This window comes from Hydra vulgaris, chromosome 08 (assembly GCF_038396675.1).
Source record: "Hydra vulgaris chromosome 08, alternate assembly HydraT2T_AEP".
NCBI lineage: Eukaryota > Metazoa > Cnidaria > Hydrozoa > Anthoathecata > Hydridae > Hydra > Hydra vulgaris.
In genome coordinates, this window is record NC_088927.1 from 369801 (window position 1) to 393466 (window position 23666).

General features: G+C 28.3%; 1 protein-coding gene across 1 annotated transcript; it reads left to right on the forward strand.

Annotated features, from left to right (window-relative positions):
• Positions 1-1739: 1739 nt before the first annotated feature.
• On the forward strand, positions 1740-21872 carry LOC136084155 (uncharacterized). The gene is made up of 5 exons (XM_065804290.1): positions 1740-1803; positions 16551-18710; positions 18789-19166; positions 19293-19544; positions 21826-21872. Exons 1-5 carry the CDS (start codon positions 1764-1766, stop codon positions 21870-21872), a joined length of 2877 nt encoding a protein of 958 aa, XP_065660362.1. The 5' UTR covers positions 1740-1763.
• The last annotated feature ends 1794 nt before the right edge of the window (positions 21873-23666 follow it).

The window sequence follows — 23666 nt, forward strand, 5'->3', positions numbered from 1 at the left end:
AATTTTTATTTTTGTTTATGTTCTTATGTAAAAAAGTTTTAAACTGGTAAAAGATTCTGATGATAAGACCATTATGATCTTATTTCAGAAGCCTTGTTTATTTTTTTTTGTAAATGATGACAAATGTAAACAAGCTAAAAGATAAAAAAAAACTCATTTATTCTTAAAGCATCGTAAAGCATTGTAAAGCATCGTAAAGCTCAACTTTCTATGGTTAGGACTTAGAGATTGATAATTTATGAAAAAAAAATTTACTAAATTTTGCTTACTAAATTTATGTTATAAAAAATTTACCTTGGTGAAAAAAATGGCGAAGACCGGGTGCTGTGTTCAATATATTTGATGAACATTAGGTGTTAGATCCAAAAAATTGCCAACACCGAGAAGTTATATATATTTACCTTACATATATAAAACTTTATTAAAAATTTTCTCTAATTAATCATAAATACGAAACAAGACATTCAATAAGTTATTACTCCATTCCATTTTGAATTGAATATGTATACGTATAAATCGATTTGTAAATTGTAGATCAACGGCGTTATCTGCTGTTTTAATATCAATTTGCGATGATGTTAAATACTATTTATTTCATAAACAGTTTGGCGGTATTAAACCTTTTTTAATTTAAGTTTTTTTTAACCTAAGTTTTCACAAATGTTGTCATGATATATAAACTTATAGGTTACGTTTTTGTAAAAGATGTTTTAAGTAGTGAACGATAATAAAACTAAACTTGCACTTTTCTTGCTCTAACGATTGATTTTTTTATATGTAAATAAAATTTGTATACTCTAAACATATATTTTATAACCATAAATATATTCTTTAAATACTTACTCGATGAATAAAAATGTTTTTTATCAACAAAAAAAGAATAAAAAGACACTTCATGTTCATGTTCAAGACACTTATTTAGTGTATTTAAACCACAAAGGATTTTGCAGAAGTTTTTTTCTCACTCTCTTATTCTCTATTTTTGACTTCACGCAATCCAAAGCATATATTGTAATCAACACAGTTGGTTAATTAAAAAAAAACAATATGTATAAACAATTTGTATTATATTCTTTTAGATTGAGTCAATAAGAAACTCAAAGCCCTAATATAGTAAACCATTTTCACGTGAGTAGGTGAAATGACTTACATAACTTTTAATTGAACTGTCATATTTCATATGATGAGTTAAATGTTCATTATTATTTAAGGAAAAATCAAACATACTTTGTATTTTCGACAAATAAAAACGTCTTAATAAACAAAGGTTTGTTTTTAGGTGTTAAATACTTCTTATAGTTTCATTTTTCAAAGTTGAAAACGTTTATTTCAAATAATTTCGAATGTTGAAAATTTTATGTATATATATATATATATATATATATATATATATATATATATATATATATATATATATATATATATATATATATATATATATATATATATATGTATATATATATATATATATATATATATATATATATATATATATATATATATATATATATATATATATATATATATATATATATAGAAATTTTACGTTCATATATAAAGATATAAAGTTTTTTTTACTCATTATTGTTTGAGAAGATTAAAAAACGGGGGGGGGGATCTTTTATTTTGCTTAATACTATGTAATATTTAGATTTGATATATATATACGATTTTAATTATTTATAAATTTTTTTTTATCTAATTTTAAAATACTCATTAATACTTTATTATAACCTTTTAGAATAACGGCTGTACAAATTTAAATGGAACCAAATCAAGGAGATAAAATTAGCTCTTTTAAAGGTAATTTTTATATAAATGCCCATTTTTTAATTCTTTCTTTCAATGATACTTAGTGATAGTAGTAGTAGTAGTAGTAGTAGTAGTAGTAGTAGTAGTAGTAGTAGTAGTAGTAGTAGTAGTAGTAGTAGTAGTAGTAGTAGTAGTAGTAGTAGTAGTAGTAGTAGTAGTAGTAGTAGTAGTAGTAGTAGTAGTAGTAGTCGTAAACAACCTGCAGAAGAATTTTCGGTATATTCGAGTAGATCAGACATATATAAAACTTTACGAAACACTTAATAAAAGATAAAAGTTCGTAGTAATATTAATACAAAGATTTATGAGAATATATTAGAAAATGCAGCATTATTTTGGAGCTTGGAAAATTATTTTTAATCAAATTTCTCAGTGGGCACAGTACGTTTTTAAAACGTTCTTTGGACGTTTTTATTAGGTTTAAACCTTATAAAAACGTCTAAAAAACGTTTTAAAAACGTACCGTGCCCACTGGGTTAGATTTTTAAAAACTCTAAAAAGCGTGCTACTGTCTATCTACTTTATTTTAGGGATCAATTTTGTTGGAAGAAATTAATTATATAAACTTTTATAGATATAAACTGTTAGCATTAATAAAACCAAATGGATCTATATCCATTCGGTCTCTTAATTACGCTATTTACCCCAAAATTCAGCCAAGTTTTTTATTGATGAAATTGAAATAAAAAAAGATGTTGTTACGAAGCATTTAGGAGTGGTTACAAAAACTTTACGTAAATTTACTTTTACAGCCGCACAGTGGAGTATTTATGGTAAAAAGTTGATCAAAATTATTTTATGGCTTTTAACAATTAGATAAACAATTAAAAGCAGTTTGAAATCATAATATAATATTTAAAATAATTGTGCAGTTTTTTTTTTACTCAAAACACACTTTTGCATATAAACCATACACACTAAAAATTAAAGGTAGAAATTTTTAGTTAAGGTAGGATATGTGATATACCCTTAGTAAGGTATAATTTTCTACCTTATAAGGTAGAAAATTATACCTTTAAGTTAGAAAATTCTATGAAAAATAGTTGTTTTTAATATAATTTTCTACCTTAAAAGGTAGAAAATTATACCTTACTAAGGGTATATCACATATCCTACCCTAAGGTAGAAATTTCTACCTTTTTTTTTTAGTGTGTACAAAAAGAAGTTTAAAAAAATAAAATTAAAAAAAAAAACTAAACAACAATTTAAACTGTTTAACTTCAATTAAAACATTAAATGCATTAAGAGTAAAAATGTTTAAAAAAAGTGATGCAAATACAAACAATTTAAACAAAAGGAAATATACAAATACACATATAAAGGTGAAATAAACCCTACTATAAAGTGATGCAAATACAAACAATTTAAACAAAAGGAAATATACAAATACACTATAAAGGTTAAATAAACCCTACTATAAAGGTAAAAACAACATAAAATAAAAAAATATACTTAAAAAACGATAAAAAATAAACATTAGTCTGATTCATTTTCGCTAGATGCCTCCTCTTCATATTGTTGTAGTTCGTTCAATGTTTTTGGTTGCAAGAACTCTAATGCCTCACTGGAAATAGCATTTCTTTTATTCTTAAGCCTCTTTCTGACACTGCTCAACAAAGGATCGGAACTTAACAGAAGTCTGTTTATGATATCCCTATTAAAAATTTCTCTTGAAAATTTCCTCGAGAAATTCTGTCTATAATCACGGAAGTGCTTGTTTCGAGCCTCAGCCGCCTTCCGATAATTGACCAATAGGCAATATAGCTTGATCAATTATTGTGGCACCATGTCTCAATATCTTGTGCATTGTAGGAGTCATTGGATACCATCCATAAATTTCCACTTGACAAGGTTTCCAAAATGATACCATCATTAGTATTCCCAAAACCTGCAGTTGGAATATCCACCTGCAGCCCCATTTTCTCTTTGAATTTATTTTGAATGTTTTTTTTTGTTTCAGCTACAATTATTTTATCATCTTATGTTCTCGCTTGCCTTTTTTTATGGGAATGTGGTATGATAAATGTAGTAAAGATTAGAAAAACCTAATCCTTGTATGCAATATCGATAAACCAAATATAAGGGCATCTGGATTATCTATTTTTTTTATGGTGAAATTATTAAAGTCTTTTGATGTTAGTCCACATATATAGCACCTCATAGTAGATATCGTGCTGGTTGCAGCATTGCATACTTTTGCATCAACCATTGTAAATGCCAAGGTATGCTTTATATGTATAATACCACCTAAAAACTTCGCTATTTCAGTTTTTTTAAGTTTTTTATTTGATCTTCTATATAGCAGATTTCTTCATTTGTTATGTCTTTAGTTTCATAGATAAAACGAATTCGAATTGGGCGACAATATCTTGTAAAAGAGGGCACAGGGTTTTGTCAAATAATCTTCTGGCTACCAATATGACATATAAGCTGTAGAGGCACAAATGAACTTTGAAAAATGTAAGAGTCACTATCTGTACTATTTTGGATTTTTTGTTTAAATGTTTGCTGCTGTGAGCCATCACAACCCCATTTTGATAACATTTCTAAATTGCTTCTTTCCTCTTCGTTTAAGGTTTCCAAAACTTCATCTAAATATTCACACAAGCGTCTAGTTGTGTGGTCTAGAATATCTTGTAGTTTGATTTCACAACATGTTTCTGAAACTGTCATTGACTCTTGTGGAGGATAACATTGTTTTTTTGATTCATTCAAAAGCGAATAACATGGATAAATATTTTTATTAGCTGCATGAATTATTTCATATTGTCTCCTTGTCATATTGGCTTCCACAAAAATTGATAATGCTTCCGATGGTGTGTGTTTTTTTATAACATTCGTCTGAATGGAATTAAAGTTTTCTCTATATTTGTTTGCCTTTTCCGGTGAGGAGCTAAGATCTTTCATTATTCTAGGCGCATCACATTGCCCTGCATCACGCTGACTCATTTGGGCAGCATAGGTTAGTTGTGCATAAGATATTTGGTCTCTCAAAGCTTTTGTTCTACGTCTCTTGCTTGGCGAACTCAACAACTCGAAATCTTTTGATGGTCGACCAGGCCTTTTTATTATACAGGGGGTAAACTTATGATAGCATTGAGCCATAGTTTACTGTGCTTCAAAAAACGTTCTTCTATGTAGTTAGCAGCTATCCATTTTTGTTTAAAATGAAACTTGAAAGTATTTAAGGCGTTTTTTAGTGAACTTTGTTCATTTTCAGTACATTTTGTAATAACTTTGAGATGATCTTCTAAAAACACAAATTTGTCATCAATTTTTTTTTGGGGCATTGTTTCATAGCATCGTAGAGTTCTTCTCTAGTCATCTCTTTCACCATTGGTTGGGATTCTGAAAAAAAAAAAATGAAATAAGTTTTTATTCAAAAGACAACGTTTTTGTCGTATTATTTAATCAAAAATAAATTTAAAAAAATGGAAGATTTATGTGGAACATTTTATTTCAAAAATGCTAATTTGAATAACTATGTTTAAGTTACATAAAAAATCTTTGCTAAATTCGGCTTAATTCATATACGAAAACAATTTTGAATATAGTATTTACAAAAAAAAATCTAACAATTTTAGTCTCGAATATATATTTAAAAAAATCTCACTTTGTTAAGTAAAATGAAGAAACTATACATTTATTTTGTATGTACATACCTTCTTCTTTAACGTTCATCGTGATTTATTAAAAGTTTTTAAGCATACAAGCTTAAATAATACTTTTAAAAGTTGTGTTTGACAGGAAGCGTAAAAAACAAATACAATGAGCTAACGCGAAGTCCGAGTTTAAACTATTTTTATACCTATAAGGGGGAGTGGGCAACACTAAAATTGATGTTTAGTGATGAAGCTTTTATAAATCTTTCATGATATATAGCTAATAGTTTACTTTTACAAAATTTTTGTAATCGACTTTTGATCGACTATTACTTTGAAATACTCCACTGTGCGCCGTCAGAAACATGCAAACCGCTTGATTAATTTTACAGATTGATTTACTCCAAACCATTATTTATGGAGATAGTACAAATTCATTGTTGTTTTATTTAACGGAAACGGAAATGTCTGTTAACTGAAATATATCAAATCCGTTAACGATAACGGTAACTGAAACGGAAATACATGCTAAAACGGAAACAAAACGGTTACGGAAACGGATCTTTAAAGGAAAAATACTTCAGAACATGAATAGAATTGTAAATAACGGAAATATATTCATTTAATATCAAGTTAAATCATAACCTTCTAAAAAGCACCTACACTTAAAATATTCATATTTTCTCAATAACTAAATTTTGTCACTTAGCGCTTTTTTTTTTAGTCCGTTGAAAAATTATTATTCAATAATATTCACTATTTTGAGGTTTCGTTGTCTTGTAGCCTACGTCATCATTTTCTATGCGTATAATCATTGTGTAATTTTTTAAAAGTTTTTATTCGTACCTCAAGTAAACGTTTAATTCTATAATAGCCACAAATGCTTTACGTTGGTTTGACTTCGATCAAATCTTATATTCTACAAACAAAAATTAGATGGTTTCCAAATTTCGAGCAGAAAACCAATTAATAACAATAATTATTAATAACATTATAATTAATAAATTACAATATGGCATCAAGTCAGAGAATATATGCAGCTGGACGAAAGCAGGAATCTGCTGTATGGGATTATATTAAGCAAGATACTGTTTCTAACACTTCTGAATGCAAAGTTGTTACAGAAGGTGGAACTGTATGCGGTTGTGTTTTTTCCGATAGAAATTCAACGAATGCGAAAGTTTATTTGAAATCTTACCACAAATCGGAGTATGCCGAGTTTCTAAAGAAAGAAGCTTCGTTGTCTACTCACACTGAGTCGAAAAACAAGAGGCCAATTGCAAGGACGTGCGGAGGGAATGCTGCCCATGAAGCCAGTAGAACATCAAATTTGAAAAATTATTTACGTGAACCAAAGACTTGGAGTGCTAAATCGACTGAGGCTAAGAATCAGGATGATGCCCTGGTCGGAATGGTGATTGATTGTGGATTACCTATGAGCATTGTTGAAAAAGAGTCATTCAAGCAATTCTGTAAAGCACTGGATGGCAAATATACGGTTCCTGCCAGAAAAAAACTTAAAATGCTGTTCCAAACAAAGTTCAATAACTGTGTAGAAAGTGTGAAAGAAGCTGTGACAAGTTGTCGTCGGGTGACAATTGGAATGGATATTTGTACCAAAAAGAGCTACACTGCTTCCTATCTTGGCATAAAGGTATGCTCATATCATTCAAAATTGCACAAATCAATGCACGTCCTATTAAATTTATTCACAGTCGATCATCCTCATGATGGTGAAATGATTTCAAATAAACTTGAAGAATGCCTTCGTACTTGGAAAATTAAAAGAAAAAAAATAATGTTGATTGTTACTGATAATGATAGTAACATGAAGAAAGCAATCAAAACACTCAATGAAGATATTTTGTTGGGACGAGTAGATGATGAAGACGATGGGTCAAATTCAGATGCTTGAGATGGCGAACTAAGTGATGATTTTGAAAACATGGACATTAATTTGAAAGAAATATTTCGTTGAAACGGTTACCATGTGCTGTTCATACTCTACAACTCGTTTTGAGGTCACTCGACAAATGCACGGAATATAAAGAAATGGTCGACAAATCAAGAATTGTTATTCGAACAATCAGGAAATCTTCAGTTGCTATACAGAAACTCATTCAACGTTGTGGACTAACGATCATCTTAGATTGTCTCACGCGCTGGAGCTTAACATACATTATGCTTGAGCAATTTTTGGACCTGCGAGCATCAATTAAAGAAGTTACTGAAGGAATGAAATACGATTGCCTGTATCCTAGAGAGTGGATACAACTCAAAACATCAAACAGATTTTGGAACCATTTAAAATTCACACGGACACTCTTCAAACAGACACATCTTCTCTTTGCAATGTATTGCCATGCATTTTTGATTTGATGTGTCACCTCGAAAATCCGGAATTGAATCAATCGATAACAAAAATTTTGTATTCAGAAATAAAAAGCCGTTTTGACATGTTTATTATGCCGTCGAACCAATTATTTGATCCAATACCTGCTGCATGTTGTCTCGTGTCACCAGACATCGCAAAGCTTACACTGCTGACTCAATAAACTGAGGAACTGCTAGAAGCTGCCAAAATATTCATCTTGACATCAATTCATTCTTCCATTGAAGCACAAGAGGTTATTTATTTTTGTTTGCTATCAACTTTACTAATACTTGACATCTAATGATTTTTCTCCTTTTAGTGCGAAAAATGTCTTACCAAATCGGGGATGTTGTTAGTGATTACCTAATTTGTAAATACGGTCCTCACTAAGGCTCACTGTTCATGATTAATGAGCTTATCAAAGTCAAAGTTTCAACTGAGCTTAACTTGAACCACTGACATGTTTACAACCTATGTCATTAGCCCCTTACATCATTTAGGCCATTTCCAACTCCACGCTGGACCAAAATTATATGAGGTGATAATAAATATAAATTGATGAATAATTTGAACGGAGCAACGTTTATCGGGTTTATTTTTGCTATGTACCTACATATTTTCATTTAAATTATTTCAAAAGATTTTATTGAGGTTTTCGAATCCAAATTGCGTTCCCTAATTCAAACTTATCCTTATGAACCTTCTCTTGTCTTACGTTTATCAGATTTTACTTGGTATCTTTCAATGAAGTAGTCATTATTATGATTATTATTATTATGATTATGTTTTAATAAAGTAGTCATTATTATAATAATTATTATTATTATTATGATTATGTTTCAATAAAGTAGTCATTATTATGGTTATTATTATTATTATGATTATGTTTCAATGAAGTAGTCATTATTAGGACTATTATTATTATTATGATTATGTTTCAATGAGTTAGTCATTATTATGACGATTACTTTAAATCAAATCACATCGAATTGTAATTATTTCTGTCCTGGGAATGACGCTAAACTCATCCGTTGTGTCTTGGGTATGACGTTAAACTCCGACGTTGTTCAGGGCATGACGGTTAAACTGCGGCCATGCTTGCATTTTCGGGCATGTGGGTGAGGCTGTGTCAGATGGAAAGCCCCCTGCAGGGACGAGTGAGGTTGGTTTGTTGAGCTGACATGGTCACATGGCTTGCACTTTTGAGCTTGTATTACATTTTGTAAGGTACGTCACGGTGACAGTGTCACAAAGCCAGGTTATTATTATTATAATTATTATTTTATACATTATACTTAGTATTTTATCTTGTATTAGTGAAACTCGTCTCGATTAGTGTGTAATGTGTAGTTACATTTAATGTAGCGTTCAAGGCTGTGCCAGGTGGAGAGATGTTGGCATGAATATGGACTGTTCATTGAGTTGACTCGGATTGCACCTTCAAATTTGTGTTACGACAGTGTAGGGTGTGTTCAAATACTAGGTTATTATTATTGTTATAACTCAAATGAATATATATGATGTTTTATAGGGAAGAGTGGCAAGTATCAGATTAAGAGAAAATCATGGTTCTAGCACGTCCGAAAATTTCAGCGAATCTTCAAATTCAGCCACCAGTTTGCACGAACCTCAACCGCATGATTCTGTAAGTGGCGGGTATTTGTCAAATGCTTCGATTGCAGTTGCACCACCGGCTAAAAAGTTCAAATTTTTATCTCGGCGAATAAAGGAAAACTGAGTTGTACCAACGCAAGCACTCCGGTCTTCAGCCATTGATGAACTCCAGAAATACATCAGACGAATTCAGCTCGATGCCGACATCTGAACAGATTCAATGTCGTTCTGGCGTGATAACTTGAACGATTTTCATCTGCTGGCACCTTTTGCTCTTGATTTAATTTCAATTCCTGCGTCCGCGGCCTACGCTAAAAGGATTTTCAGCATCTGCGGTCTTCTTACTTCAGGAAAAAACAATCGCACAGCAAAAAATTTGGAACGACGAGTGTTCCTTAAAGCGAACATGGATATGATGTCCCGTCATTCTCGTTTGTAACAAGTCAATGATGCCATCTTTATCGATAAAACCTTTTAATACTTAAATTTTGTTTGGTGTCATAAGGAATTGTTATCGTTGCCAACAATTGCCCATTATACTCTTCTCGTAGCACAGTAGTGACATTACATGTACCATAGTACTATATTATATAGTATTTTTGTTTGCATGTCGTTTCAGTCGTTTTAGTCTTTTAGATATTTTACTCTTGATTGATAATTAGATAAACAATGTGGATTTGAGAAACACAATTACAATTTTAAAATCTTTTTAGTTTTCAATCTGTTGCATTAACTTTGAGATTTGTTTCTTTATTCCACATAAAATGAATACAAAAAATTCAATAACTGATATAAAATGGAAATACTTGCTTAATTGAAATTGAAATTGGGACGTAAATACATCGCCAATAACGAAATTGAAATTGAAACGGAAATATATCTATTAACGGAAACAACACTGCTTTTATTGTAAAAAACTTTATGGCTGTATTTACGTAATTTGAGAAAGCCTCAGAGAACTAGTATTGGCAGACCCAATAGTTGCAGAGCAGATTTCGTCAACTGTGGTTTCAGGCAAAGATGCATCACCAAGAGAAACAGTTCGGATCAAAATGTAAATAAGATAAATTTAATTTATAATGTAATTTTTAGGATCATCAGCTTCCCAGTAACTTTTTTTGATCCTTTGAGTGTTCAAAATATGATTTTAATCCAAGAGAACATGGGGCTTTTTAAATACCGGAATGAGGAAACTTGGATTTGCTCTCAACTAGATTAGCCTGGTAAGGTTAGTTAAAACCAACTTTCAGCAAAAGGCATTAGGAGACTACTTCACCATAAGAACTTGCTGCCAGCTGAGAAGATAGCCAGTTGGTGTGGAAAAATTTTACTTTTTCCACATCAATTGCTCTTTCAGCGCCTTGGTTATTGCTATCTAAGTTCGTTGTTTTTCGTTCTCTTTCATTTAATTATGTTTTGAAAATCAAAGATTTCAAATCCAGTTTTCTGAAGCTTCAATTTTCTGTCACTCCAAAGGATTATGCTGTTTTTCATCATGTTCAACATTTTATCAAGGTGAAAAAAATTAGCCTGGGACTGTATAGTAAAAAGCTACAAAAGTTTTACATTCTTGTTTCAAAAGTAATTGGGAAAGATACAAAAGAGGTGCTTCTCATCCCAATTACTCTCATCAGTTCCTAAACTGTGTTGTTGATTACAACAGCAAAAAAGTATGAACCAACTGCGCGGAACTAGAGCGAGATGCAAAAAAGTCAAATAAGAATAATCTGACAAACGTTGGGTTGTTAGAATGCTTTATTGAGAAGTGTTTTTTTTTTGCCAATATGTTTGTTAATAAGAAAAAAGAATAATAAAATAATTCAGAAATTCTGTGTATTTCTATTTTATATTTATTTCTATTTAATATTTAGACTTTTTTGAGTAAAATAACTTTTTTTTGGAGAAGTCGTAGGTTGTTATAACTTGAGATATAACAACTTACGACTTCTCCAAAAAAAATATTTCAGTTGTAGAAAAACGTTAATAACTCTGTTGGATTTTAATACAAACTTTTGAAATTTTATTATGGATACCTTATGGTATACAGCATCACCACTTCAAAGGATTTTGGTGGGATTTTCCATCAGCGTTAGGATCTCAAATTTTCAGGGTGCCTGTCTGCTTTTTTCATATAAATTAAACAAACGGAATATCTGCAGTGTTTATGGTATTTAGCAAAAATAGGCATAATGGAAAAAAAATTTTTGGCGCGCGGAAATAAAATATTTTTTGTATTGACCTAAAAGTTAAGTTTGTATATAATAGGGATGTGCTAAGTGAATTCTTTGAGCTCAAAAAAATTTGATTGAAGTTTCGGATAAGCTTTTTATAAGTGCTTATACAAAATTTAGTGTGATTAATTATCAATTTGATAACTAAAAACTTGTAAAATGCATTTTAAGAGGTGTATCTATCATTAAATAACGGTCAAGTTTAACTTTCTGCACAAAATATTCAAATTAAAATAACACTGTTGAATTTCAAACTATGATTTCAATTTTTGTGGTTATAAGAACCTTATAACATACACAATCATTAGTTAAAAGTATTTTGATGGGATGTTTTTTCAGCATTAAATTCCAGATTTTCATGGTCTGTTGTATATATATAGAAGAAAAAACTTTTCCCTACCGTTTTTTTATAATACCTGAAACATTACAACAAATACGATATGAGAAACATTACTTTTTGCCATTTTGAGCCATTTAGTCAAATAAATATTATTCAATTATTCAATGCTTATAGTGGACCCCATCTATGGAGTAATACTGTTTTGCGGAATTTTGATCTAATAAAAATTTTAAACTCAACCTTAAAAAAAAGAGAATTCTTTAACTTGATATATACTCAGATACTTCTAATATTATGAAAGTTGTTATACAACTAGGGTTTTAGTAATTTATTTTTTAATATACTATACTTCTCTTAATTTCGTTTGTTTATAGTTTTTAAGGTTCGGATTTTCATATTTATGAAGCTCAAGATCTTATAATTATCTTTCAGATCCTAATACTTAGATAAGTAAAAACATTTATCTAAATATCTTCAACAGTCGGTTTCCCCATCAGCGTGTTCATCAGAAAGCTGCTAAACCTGTTGAAAGAAAACAGACCGGAGAAGATATCTTGATAAGTGTTTTTACTAAATTATTATTTTCTCTGTTCTTTAAGAACATTCAGTACTCTATTTGTTTCAATATTATTTTTTTTATTTAAGGAAAAAATTAAAGTTAAATAACTATAATATTTTTTTTACTCATTCAAATTATTCAAATTTACTTTTTTGGGAATATTTTTATTTTATTTTTCAATTAATAAGAAATCTATTTTTAAAAAGTATTACTTTCGTGATAGTAATGAATGTTACAAAACAGTTACTTTTGAACAGCTATTAACGTTTTTTATGTTTTATTTGCACAATCACAACTATGACTTTTTTAGAGATAAATTCCGTACGAAGGAATTCTCAAAAGATTTTTTTACTGAGTGACATAGTTATAAGCAAAGTAAAGATCACCTTCAAGATAAAGGTGAAGCCTAAAAATCAATCAGGTGCAATCCGTTATCATACATGTTATAACATGATATAACATCTAAAAATTCTTTTGTTTTGATTGTGCAAATAAAACACACAATTTACCACACATACCACATTACGCAAAGCTCTGTCTATTCTTAGCCTGTATATATACAGGTTCAGAATACGCAGAGCTTTGCGCAATGTGGTAGTTTGATTTTGAAATAGAGGCATGTGCGCATTTATTGAAATTAAAACAAATGTCAAAAATTGTATTGAATAACAAAAGAGAATGAAAATAATAATAGAATGTTAATACCCTTTGGCCACTTTATTAATCCAGCCCTGAGCTATACATACAATAAAAATGTGCTTACGTTGGGCCACCTCGTATAAAAAAAAAAAATTAAAATAATTTTTGCTGTTTTACATCAATAAAGACTCATCAGATATGCATTACTGATGAGTCTTTATTAATGAAACACAGTGTTAAATGAGATAAATTTTTTGTTAAGTGATTTTCTACTAATTTATAATTGCTCTGTTTTTTTAAGAACATTGGGCACTGTATTTGTAGAATACATTTTGAAATTGTTTAAATATATAAATATATATATATATATATATATATATATATATATATATATATATATATATATATATATATATATATATATATATACATATATATATATATATATATATATATATATATATATATATATATATATATATATATATATATATATATATATATATATATATATATATATATATATATATATATACATGTTTTGTAAGTTGGTGTTGTTGTTTTGAGCCAACTCTGGTGACTAAGATGGTTTTCCTGTTTTAAACACACAAGTTAGACAATTTGTGTTTTCAAAGCAACAAAGCCAGAGCTTAATGTCGTGTGAAACGTTTCCTGCATCTAGCCAAAGACAAAATATTTATAAGCATCCAATGCTTTTTAATTATCTATAGCCTCAAGAGAATATATTCTAGGACTTTTTATTAAATAATTATAGATATCATGGTGTTGAACTCATGTCCATTCAGTTTGATTATCTTTCCAAGTATTTGCAAGGAACTTGTGTAGACACCAGGTGATTCCAAGTATTGAAAGTTTATTTATATACCTTTCTGCGGCGTTAAAATCTAATCTTTCAAAGTATTTACAAACAGATATTTCTTTTTTTAAACTCTTCAAATCACTTTTTCGTACGAATTCTCCTGCTTAATTATCTCAAGTAATCATTTGTTTTTCCTCATCCAAGATAATTACAACTTGTGCTATTGTTATTTTGCTCAACCACGTGACTTTCCGACTGCGAGAATACAAATTTAAACAAGTAATATATAAACTTATTTGTAACTAACATGAAAAAATTGCAAATAAAAAAAAAATAGTAAAAACTAATTAAAAAAATTGCAAATAAAAACTAAATAAAAAAATTACAAAAAAAAAACAAAACGCCTTTTAAAACTTTATCATTTATAAATAAAGAACTATAATATATTGACAAATCTAAAACAAACAAGCAAGGTTTAAAAATATAATGTACAGAAGCACCACTTCATAATTTCTTATGGAAACCCTTTTTAATAAAAAGTTTAGTTGTTTTTTAACGGGTTTGAATATTTAATCCGATGAATTAACGAAATTTTGAAGAATCCGTTAATAGCTAATTTTACCCCGTTGGTTTTGTGATTTTTGGTTACGAATTACTTCGTTTATTTAATAGAAAAAAGCAATCCGTTGTTCTAACGGATTGTTTTAAAACTATTGATAAAATTAAGGACAATTTTTTTTATCAAAGTTTACGAATTGCTTGGTGCCCCGGCCCAGAGCAATTTACTCGAGCACCAGTGATTATGAGGTTATAAATAAATGGGCTCCTTCAAAATGTCCTACAAAAAGTAAAGCGCAAAGGTTTTGCTGGGGAGCTAATTGAATTGATAAACATATTACGGAATCAACAGAGACAGAATGAGGAGAGGAGGCAACATTTCGAGGATTAGTTTTATATCACATTTTTGATTCTGTGATTGGTGGATTCACTGCTCGTACCCATTCAAAAAACTTTTGCTAATTTATTTTTTTGAGTGGGGATATTAAAAACTGTTTGAACCAGAAATCAAGAGTACCTGCTCCCGTTTATTGGCAGAAATATTCATGTGACGAGAATGAAAATGAATTGACTTCCTCTTTGAGGATATTTTTAGTCTCGTCACATGAATATTTTCGTCACATGAACATTTCCAATTGAGAAACCTCTTGTCTCATTCGGCTTATTAAACAAAATTTCTGAGATGAAGTTGTGGGAATTTTTCAAAAAATGTAGTGTTTGCACTGCGTATCTTTCATTCAATAAATTAAAGGTCTTCAAGAACTTTTTTCGCAAGAACGAACCAATGATCTTGCTATTTTAAGTAATAGGTTTCAATTAGTTAAAATATTGACTTGATGATGTGATTAAAGAGTTTGTTAAAAATAAGGCAAGAAAAATAACATTGTAAGACGCAAAAGCTGGACTACTTTAATTATACTTATATACCAGCAGTATGATAAAAAAATCCTGTGCACGGCCCTGGGTTGAAATCAGGTTAATTAATCAACATCTGAGGTTTGACGTGAAAAACATGTAGAACTTTAAAAAAAATGGTTTCAAAATATTGGCCTAATTTTAACATTGAAAAAATGGAAAATGCTTGTTGGGTAGGTTGGGAAATAGACTCATTAAAAAAAATTTATCTAGATATATTGGATGTATAGTTCAATTTAGATTTGCAAAGGTACTTATTTAGAGCCTCAGAGTAGAAACATATAGATATCATTCTAATGAATCAGCTATCTGTACTACATTTTCCAAATGATTATAAACAATGATCAGAAAGTGAATCGAGAAACCATTTTTGAGTATTCTAGCTGCAGTTTTATAGAAATATTGAATAAAGTTTTTAGATTATTTATCATAACCTGCGCAAGCAATCTTTCAACCTGATAATTAAATATATCACTACTTTGGTTAGTTTTCCTTAAATTAATTCAAAAATAGATATTACATTTATTAATTAACTAATTTGTACAAAATTTTAGAATTCGTAATGAAATAAACAAGCAAACATAAAATAAAAACAGAAATATTTTGAAAGTCCAAATATTTGCATTACAGGTTGGTAGAGCACAAGCTTTTAAAAAATGCTGTTTTTTTTTTTATGAAGTTTAAACTCTCAAACTAAGTTAAAATTTCAATTTAGTAAAATTTGAATTAAAAAAAAAACATCGTTCTTTTGGTTGTATTCTCTTAAGTAATTACTGAATGTTTTTCAAATTGTTAAGTTTACAAAGTATAATAAGTTTTGTTTACAAAAACGTTCTCTTTGTATATAAAAATACTGTAGTATGAGACTTTACTCAAAAATATTTTTAAAAGTAGTATAATTTTATAATTTTTTTATATTAAAACTTTTTAAAACTGGACTTAATACGCTAATATTAACGCATCGCGTTTGAAAAAAATGGAAAAAATTTAGGAAAAAATTAAAACTCTTTACTAAAATAAATGATATTAAATTTACTTTAATTAAGAGAATAACATTTTATAAACTAACCGTGCGTTAATTTTTAGAAGTTCAACCGATTTCAGAAAATTTATTTTCACGCGAAAAACTACTTTGTGAAATTCGACGTTTTTTACATGAAGCAAACAAGTCAACTTTAATATTATATGGAATGTCCGGTGTTGGGAAGACACAAATTGCAAGAAAGTATTGCGAAATTTATTATAACTTCTACAAAAACTTTGTTTGGATAGACGCAGCATTTGGAAAGTTACAAACCTCAATGAGAAACCAATGTCAAGTATTAGGATTCGAAGTTCATGACTCGAAAGGTGATTATTTGAATATAGAAGTGATTGTTAAAAAAATTCACAACCATTATAAAAATGAAAAAACTTTGTATATTTTTGACAATGTCGACGATGAAAGTGTTAAAAACCTGACCATGTATATTTCAAGAAAACCAAATTCATTTACGTTGATTACCTCCCAATGGAGAGCGTGGTCGAATAACGTAAACAAAATGCTAGTTGATGTTTTTACTTCAGAAGAAGCATTCGCTTATGTAAAAAATAATATTAAAGAAAACGCCGATGAAAATATAAGAAACCTCATTAAAGAACTTGGTTATCATCCGTTCGCTATTACTCAGGCAACAAAATATATAAATATTCATAGAATTTCGATAGAAAAATACGTAGATCGATATAGATCGAAACCAGAAATATTAGACAATAACTTTCCAACCGAAGAAGAACCAAAGTCTGCAATAAAAGCAATTAACTTAGTTTTAATAAAATTAGAAAGAAGTAAACCTTTCCCATTTAAAATATTAAACTGTTTATCTCATTGCGACTATCAAAACATAAGTAAACAGTTTATTATCCAAATTTCAAAACAAATGGAAATAAACGAAGAAAATGTAATAGATGAAGCCGTTGGGTTACTAAGGAGTTATTCTTTACTAAACTGTTTTGATGATGAAAAATATTCAATGCACGAACTGACACAGCTGACGTGTAGATGTTTTCAAAATAGAAATTCAACTACAAATACGTATCTTAGTTTAATTGAAAACTTATTTATATTTGAATTAAATGAAGTAAAAGATCACGTGGATTACGGAAACTATTTTGTTTTCCATTTTATCTATATGTTTCGCACTAATGGAATGAAAATTTCAAAAACATTCCATAATATGACGACATCTATACATGAATTATTATTATGTAAAGGTTTATTTGAAGAAGCAATCGAAATATTAAAAAGTATTCAAAGTTTTAATACGGAAACTTATGGCGAAAATAATAAATTTACGCTTGATACAAAACATAATATCGCAAGCTGTTTGTACGCTATGGGAAAATATAACAAAGCTTTAGAAATTTATTATTCTGTTGATAAAATACGAACTGAAAGTTTAGGTATCAACCATCCAGATACAATGTCAACAAAACATAATATCGCAAACTGTTTGTACGTTATGGGAAAATATAACGAAGCTTTAGAAATTTATTATTCTGTTGATAAAATACGAACTGAAATTTTAGGTATCAACCATTCAGATACAATGAGAACAAAAAATAATATCGCAAGCTGTTTGTACGCCATGGGAAAAAATAACGAAGCTTTAGAAATTTATTATTCTGTTGATAAAATACGAACTGAAATTTTAGGTATCAACCATCCAGATACAATGTCAACAAAAAATAATATCGCAAACTGTTTGAAAGCTATGGGAAAATATAACGAAGCTTTAGAAATTTATTATTCTGTTGATAAAATACAAACTGAAATTTTAGGTATCAACCATCCAGATACAATGAGAACAAAACATAAAATCGCAAACTGTTTGAACGCTATGGGAAAATATAACGAAGCTTTAGAAATTCATTATTCTGTTGATAAAATACGAACTGAAATTTTAGGTATCAACCATCCAGATACAATGAGAACAAAACATAAAATCGCAAACTGTTTGAACGCTATGGGAAAATATAACGAAGCTTTAGAAATTCATTATTCTGTTGATAAAATACGAACTGAAATTTTAGGTATCAACCATCCAGATACAATGAGAACAAAACATAAAATCGCAAACTGTTTGAACGCTATGGGAAAATATAACGAAGCTTTAGAAATTCATTATTCTGTTGATAAAATACAAACTGAAATTTTAGGTATCAACCATCCAGATACAATGAGAACAAAAAATAAGATCGCAAAATGTTTGAAAGTAATGGGAAAATATAACGAAGCTTTAGAAATTTATTATTCTGTTGATAAAATACAAACTAAAATTTTAGGTATCAACCATCTAGATACAATGCCAACAAAAAATAATATCGCAAGCTGTTTGTACGCTATGAGAAAATATAACGAAGCTTTAGAAATTCATTATTCTTTTGATAAAATACAAACTGAAATTTTAGGTATCAACCATCCACATACAATGAGAACAAAACATAATATCGCAAAGTGTTTGAACGCTATGGGAAAATATAACAAAGCTTTAGAAATTTATTATTCTGTTGATAAAATACGAACTGAAATTTTAGGTATCAACCATCCAGATACAATGAGAACAAAAAATAATATCGCAACTTGTTTGAACGCTATGGGAAAATATAACGAAGCTTTAGAAATTCATTATTCTGTTGATAAAATACAAACTGAAATTTTAGGTATCAACCATCCAGATACAATGAGAACAAAAAATAAGATCGCAAAATGTTTGAAAGTAATGGGAAAATATAACGAAGCTTTAGAAATTTATTATTCTGTTGATAAAATACAAACTAAAATTTTAGGTATCAACCATCTAGATACAATGCCAACAAAAAATAATATCGCAAGCTGTTTGTACGCTATGAGAAAATATAACGAAGCTTTAGAAATTCATTATTCTTTTGATAAAATACAAACTGAAATTTTAGGTATCAACCATCCACATACAATGAGAACAAAACATAATATCGCAAAGTGTTTGAACGCTATGGGAAAATATAACAAAGCTTTAGAAATTTATTATTCTGTTGATAAAATACGAACTGAAATTTTAGGTATCAACCATCCAGATACAATGAGAACAAAACATAATATCGCAAACTGTTTGAACGCTATGGGAAAATATAACGAAGCTTTAGAAATTTATTATTCTGTTGATAAAATACGAACTGAAATTTTAGGTATCAACCATCCAGATACAATGTCAACAAAAAATAATATCGCAATCTGTTTGAAAAATAAAGAAGAACAGCAAACAAGTTGTTTAATTTTTTAACTATTATTTTAGTTTTAATGTATGTAAAGTGTTATACTTAACGTATAATTGACAAACATTTTTCTTTAAAAGTTGTAGAACTCCGTTCTTAATTCTTATAAAAATTTTCTTAATTTTTGTTATCATTCGTATAGCGCATTTTTTTAAAATAAAACGAAAGCTCTTTTGCTTTTATTTACATGTTATAAATTGTATTTATTATTGATTATAAATTAAAAAATGAAACTAATTTATGGTTTTTACTAACTTTAGTTATTTACTCAAATAATTAAAGTATTTAAATTGGTTTAGTTAATTTATAAAAGTGTGTTATTGCGATATATATATATATATACACGCATATATATATATATATATATATATATATATATATATATATATATATATATATATATATATTTGTTAAAAGTATATTCAAAACGTGAACCAAGGAATTTGATTCCCATAGGAATTATAGCATAGAATGTTTAAAACGGTATAAGTTACATTTGTAAACTCTCACGATAATAATTTTCTTTACGTAAGTGATGATGATTTAATTCTTCTATTCTTGTTAGTTTAAATTAGATTGATGTTAAATAAAATTTATCATCGTTTAAAAAAATAATAACACTAAAAATATTGCCATCTTAATAGATTGGTTACACGAATAAGAATAGTCCCAACAAAGCAAGAAGAGTCTTTATTAAACATGATATGTTTTGAGATTGATTTCGTTTAAAAAATAATATTATTTTTTGGACATATTTTGCTGACATATATTTATTCTGAATAAGTGTTGCAGTATGTTAATTTCATATATGTGTATATATATATATATATATATATATATATGTAATTCCATTTTTAACGGGTGATGCAGAAGTTATCGGACGAATCCTAATTTCATTATTCGAGCATAATAATTAGTTTTTGTGGTTTTATGCGTAGGAATAAGCGTTCTATGAAACATAAACTTTATTATTTGAAACACAATTATTTAAAATGAGGTTAAATGCAGCTGAACGAGAATCTTTCCGAAAGCAACTAAAAATGTTTTTTGTAAATAAACCTAATATAAAAAAAAATAAATCGTAAATCATTTTGAAAAGGAAGGATTTGCTTGAAATACAATATATGATAACCTAAAAAGACTTGAAACTGTTCAATCGTTTTCTGATAGAAAGCACCCTGGTCGTCCGACATCCTGGACTAGAGAAAAGAAAGCCGAATTAACGAGTCTTGTCAACAATCGAAAAGGGGTCAGTCAGAGAAAAATAGGTATTAAATTCGGTGTAAATCAATCGACAATTGGTCGATTTTTGTTTCGTTGATAAAGAACCAAATACCCCAAATGTGACCAATTGATAATTTTTGGGGACATTTGGCACAGAAGGTTTACGAGGGAGATTGGCAAGCTTCAACAGAGCAAGTTTTGATTGATCGCATTAAACTAAAACTACAAGAAATTGATTTAAACTTTTAAACTCGCATATGAAAGGCGTCAGAGCAAAATTGAGATCAATTTCAGATGGTGGTGTTTTTTCATATAAAAAATAATATATTTTTATTAAAAGATAAATGCTTTATTTAAAAAAAATATAATAGTAGTTTGTTTTTTTATTTATAAATAAGTTATTGACGTTTTTATTTTGTCCGATAACTTCCGCATCACCCGTTAGCTTAGGGAAAATAGGTCAATATGAGCACCTTGGTAATATGAGCATACTTAAAGAGTTTCTTACATGTAAGCGGTGAAATTAAAGCTGCTTTGTATCTTTTGAGTCAACTTTATGTGGTGATAACAGAAATCAGTACACTTTGCGAAAATTTATATGCAGTAATTAGCGGCCAGTGGCGTCCCGAAGAGAAAGGATAATTAGGAAATTAGCGTCTATAAACAATAAAATAGCTTTATGTACCAAAATTTCTCCACTTTATCCTGTTACATTAGCTAAAATATGTAACATGAATTGGGTAGTTGTAATTTTCACATTAAATGCTATACATTTATTTTTGTTTCCTTATTTTTATATTTGTAGTTATTGCTATTATGTTTATATACTAAGTTTTATATTTAGTTATATTATATACTACAAATATAAAAGTTAATAATAATATAGTATAAGTTAAAAAAGTTTCTTTAAAAAAAAATAAAAAATGTCTATATATTTTCATTCAGTAAATAACGCACTACAATCAGCGGTTTGAAGTGAAATGTTAAAACTCAAAATATTACACACGCTCTAAATAAGAAAGTTACACACCCTCTAAATAAGATTTTATTATAAACTAGAGGAAGTATATATTGCTACGTTTTGCTGTTGATCTAAAATGAGATTTATAACAAACAAACAAACACTTAGTATATTTTAATAAAAAAACATTTTTTAAGTCAAGAATATTTATTATATTTCAAATTTTAAAATTCTATAATGAAAAATTAATATCTTTAGGGCAACCAAACGTAAGGGGCCCTATAATAAAATTGCGCACTCGGTGCTAGGTGTGCTGATAATACGGAACTGATGGTATATTTGATTGCTTTTTTACCACAGTAGTTGTTTTATTACGGTAGTTAACACCTTTATCACGTTCACTGAAATATAACACAGAACAGAAACATGACAAAAATAGTTATTTTTAATTAAAAATTAAATTAATACGAGTGTTATGATAACTTTATATATATATATATATATATATATATATATATATATATATATATATATATATATATATATATATATATATATATATATATATATATACATATATATATTATATATATATATATATATATATATATATATATATATATATATATATATATATATAATATATATATATATATATATATATATATATATTAAAGTTATATATATATATTAAGATATTATTAAAGTTTTTAAAAATATTGGCTTCCTAATTGAAATAAATATAAATTTAAAAATAGTGAATTTTCTTGATGTCACATTTAACCTCTCAGAAAGTTCCTATAAGCCCTACAAAAAACCTAATGACGAATTATTGTATATTAATGTAAATTCGAACCATCCCCCTCAAACTCTAAAACAAATTCCAATTTCAATTAACAATAGGCTAAACCAAAACTCTTCTAATGAAAATATTTTTAACTCCTCTAAACGCGTTTATGAAGATGCCCTTAAAAAAAGTGGCTTTCAAAATTTCGAGCTAAAATTTGAAAAGAAAATTGCAAAAAAGCGTAATAGAATTAGAAACATAATTTGGTTCAACCCCCCGTACAGCAAAAATGTTTCAACAAATATAGGTAAAATTTTTCTAAAAATAGTAGACAAACATTTTCCTCCCTCTAATAAATTACATAAGATTTTTAACAGAAATACCATTAAAGTAAGTTATAGTTGTACAAAAAATTTAGAAAGAATTATAAAAGGCCACAACTACGCGTTAATTAATAAAAATGAACATATAAAAGAAAAAAACACTGATTATTGTAATTGTAAACAAAAAATAGATTGCCCTCTAAATGGAAAATGCCTTTCGAAAAATGTAATTTACAAGTGCATTGTTTCCTCACAAAACAACCCTGATAAACAATATATTGGCTTAACCGAGGGGGAATGAAAAAAACGTTATGCCAACCACAAACAATCGTTTAAACACAAAAAATATTCAAAAGAGACTATGCTGTCAAAATATATTTGGGATTTAAAAGAAAAAAATAAAACTTTTAATTTACAATGGTCTATTCTAAAATCTGCCCCTGCCTATAAAAATTTGAAATAATTACTCATTTAAATCAAGAAAATTTATTAAATAAAAAATCTGAATTAATTTCTAAATGTAGGCACGAAAATAAATACCTCTTAAAAAATTATAAAAACAAATGACCAAATTAAATTATCCCCATTACAAAGAAAATTATTTCATAATTACT

Bases quoted from the DNA above. Each gene is read 5' to 3' on its own strand.
- LOC136084155 (XM_065804290.1), top strand. From the start codon at position 1,764: ATGGAACCAAATCAAGGAGATAAAATTAGCTCTTTTAAAG. The intron at 1,804-16,550 runs GTAATTTTTATA...GTTAATTTTTAG, and splicing joins TAAAATTAGCTCTTTTAAAG to AAGTTCAACCGATTTCAGAA. The intron at 19,545-21,825 runs GTATCAACCATC...TTTTATATTTAG, and splicing joins AATACGAACTGAAATTTTAG to TTATATTATATACTACAAAT.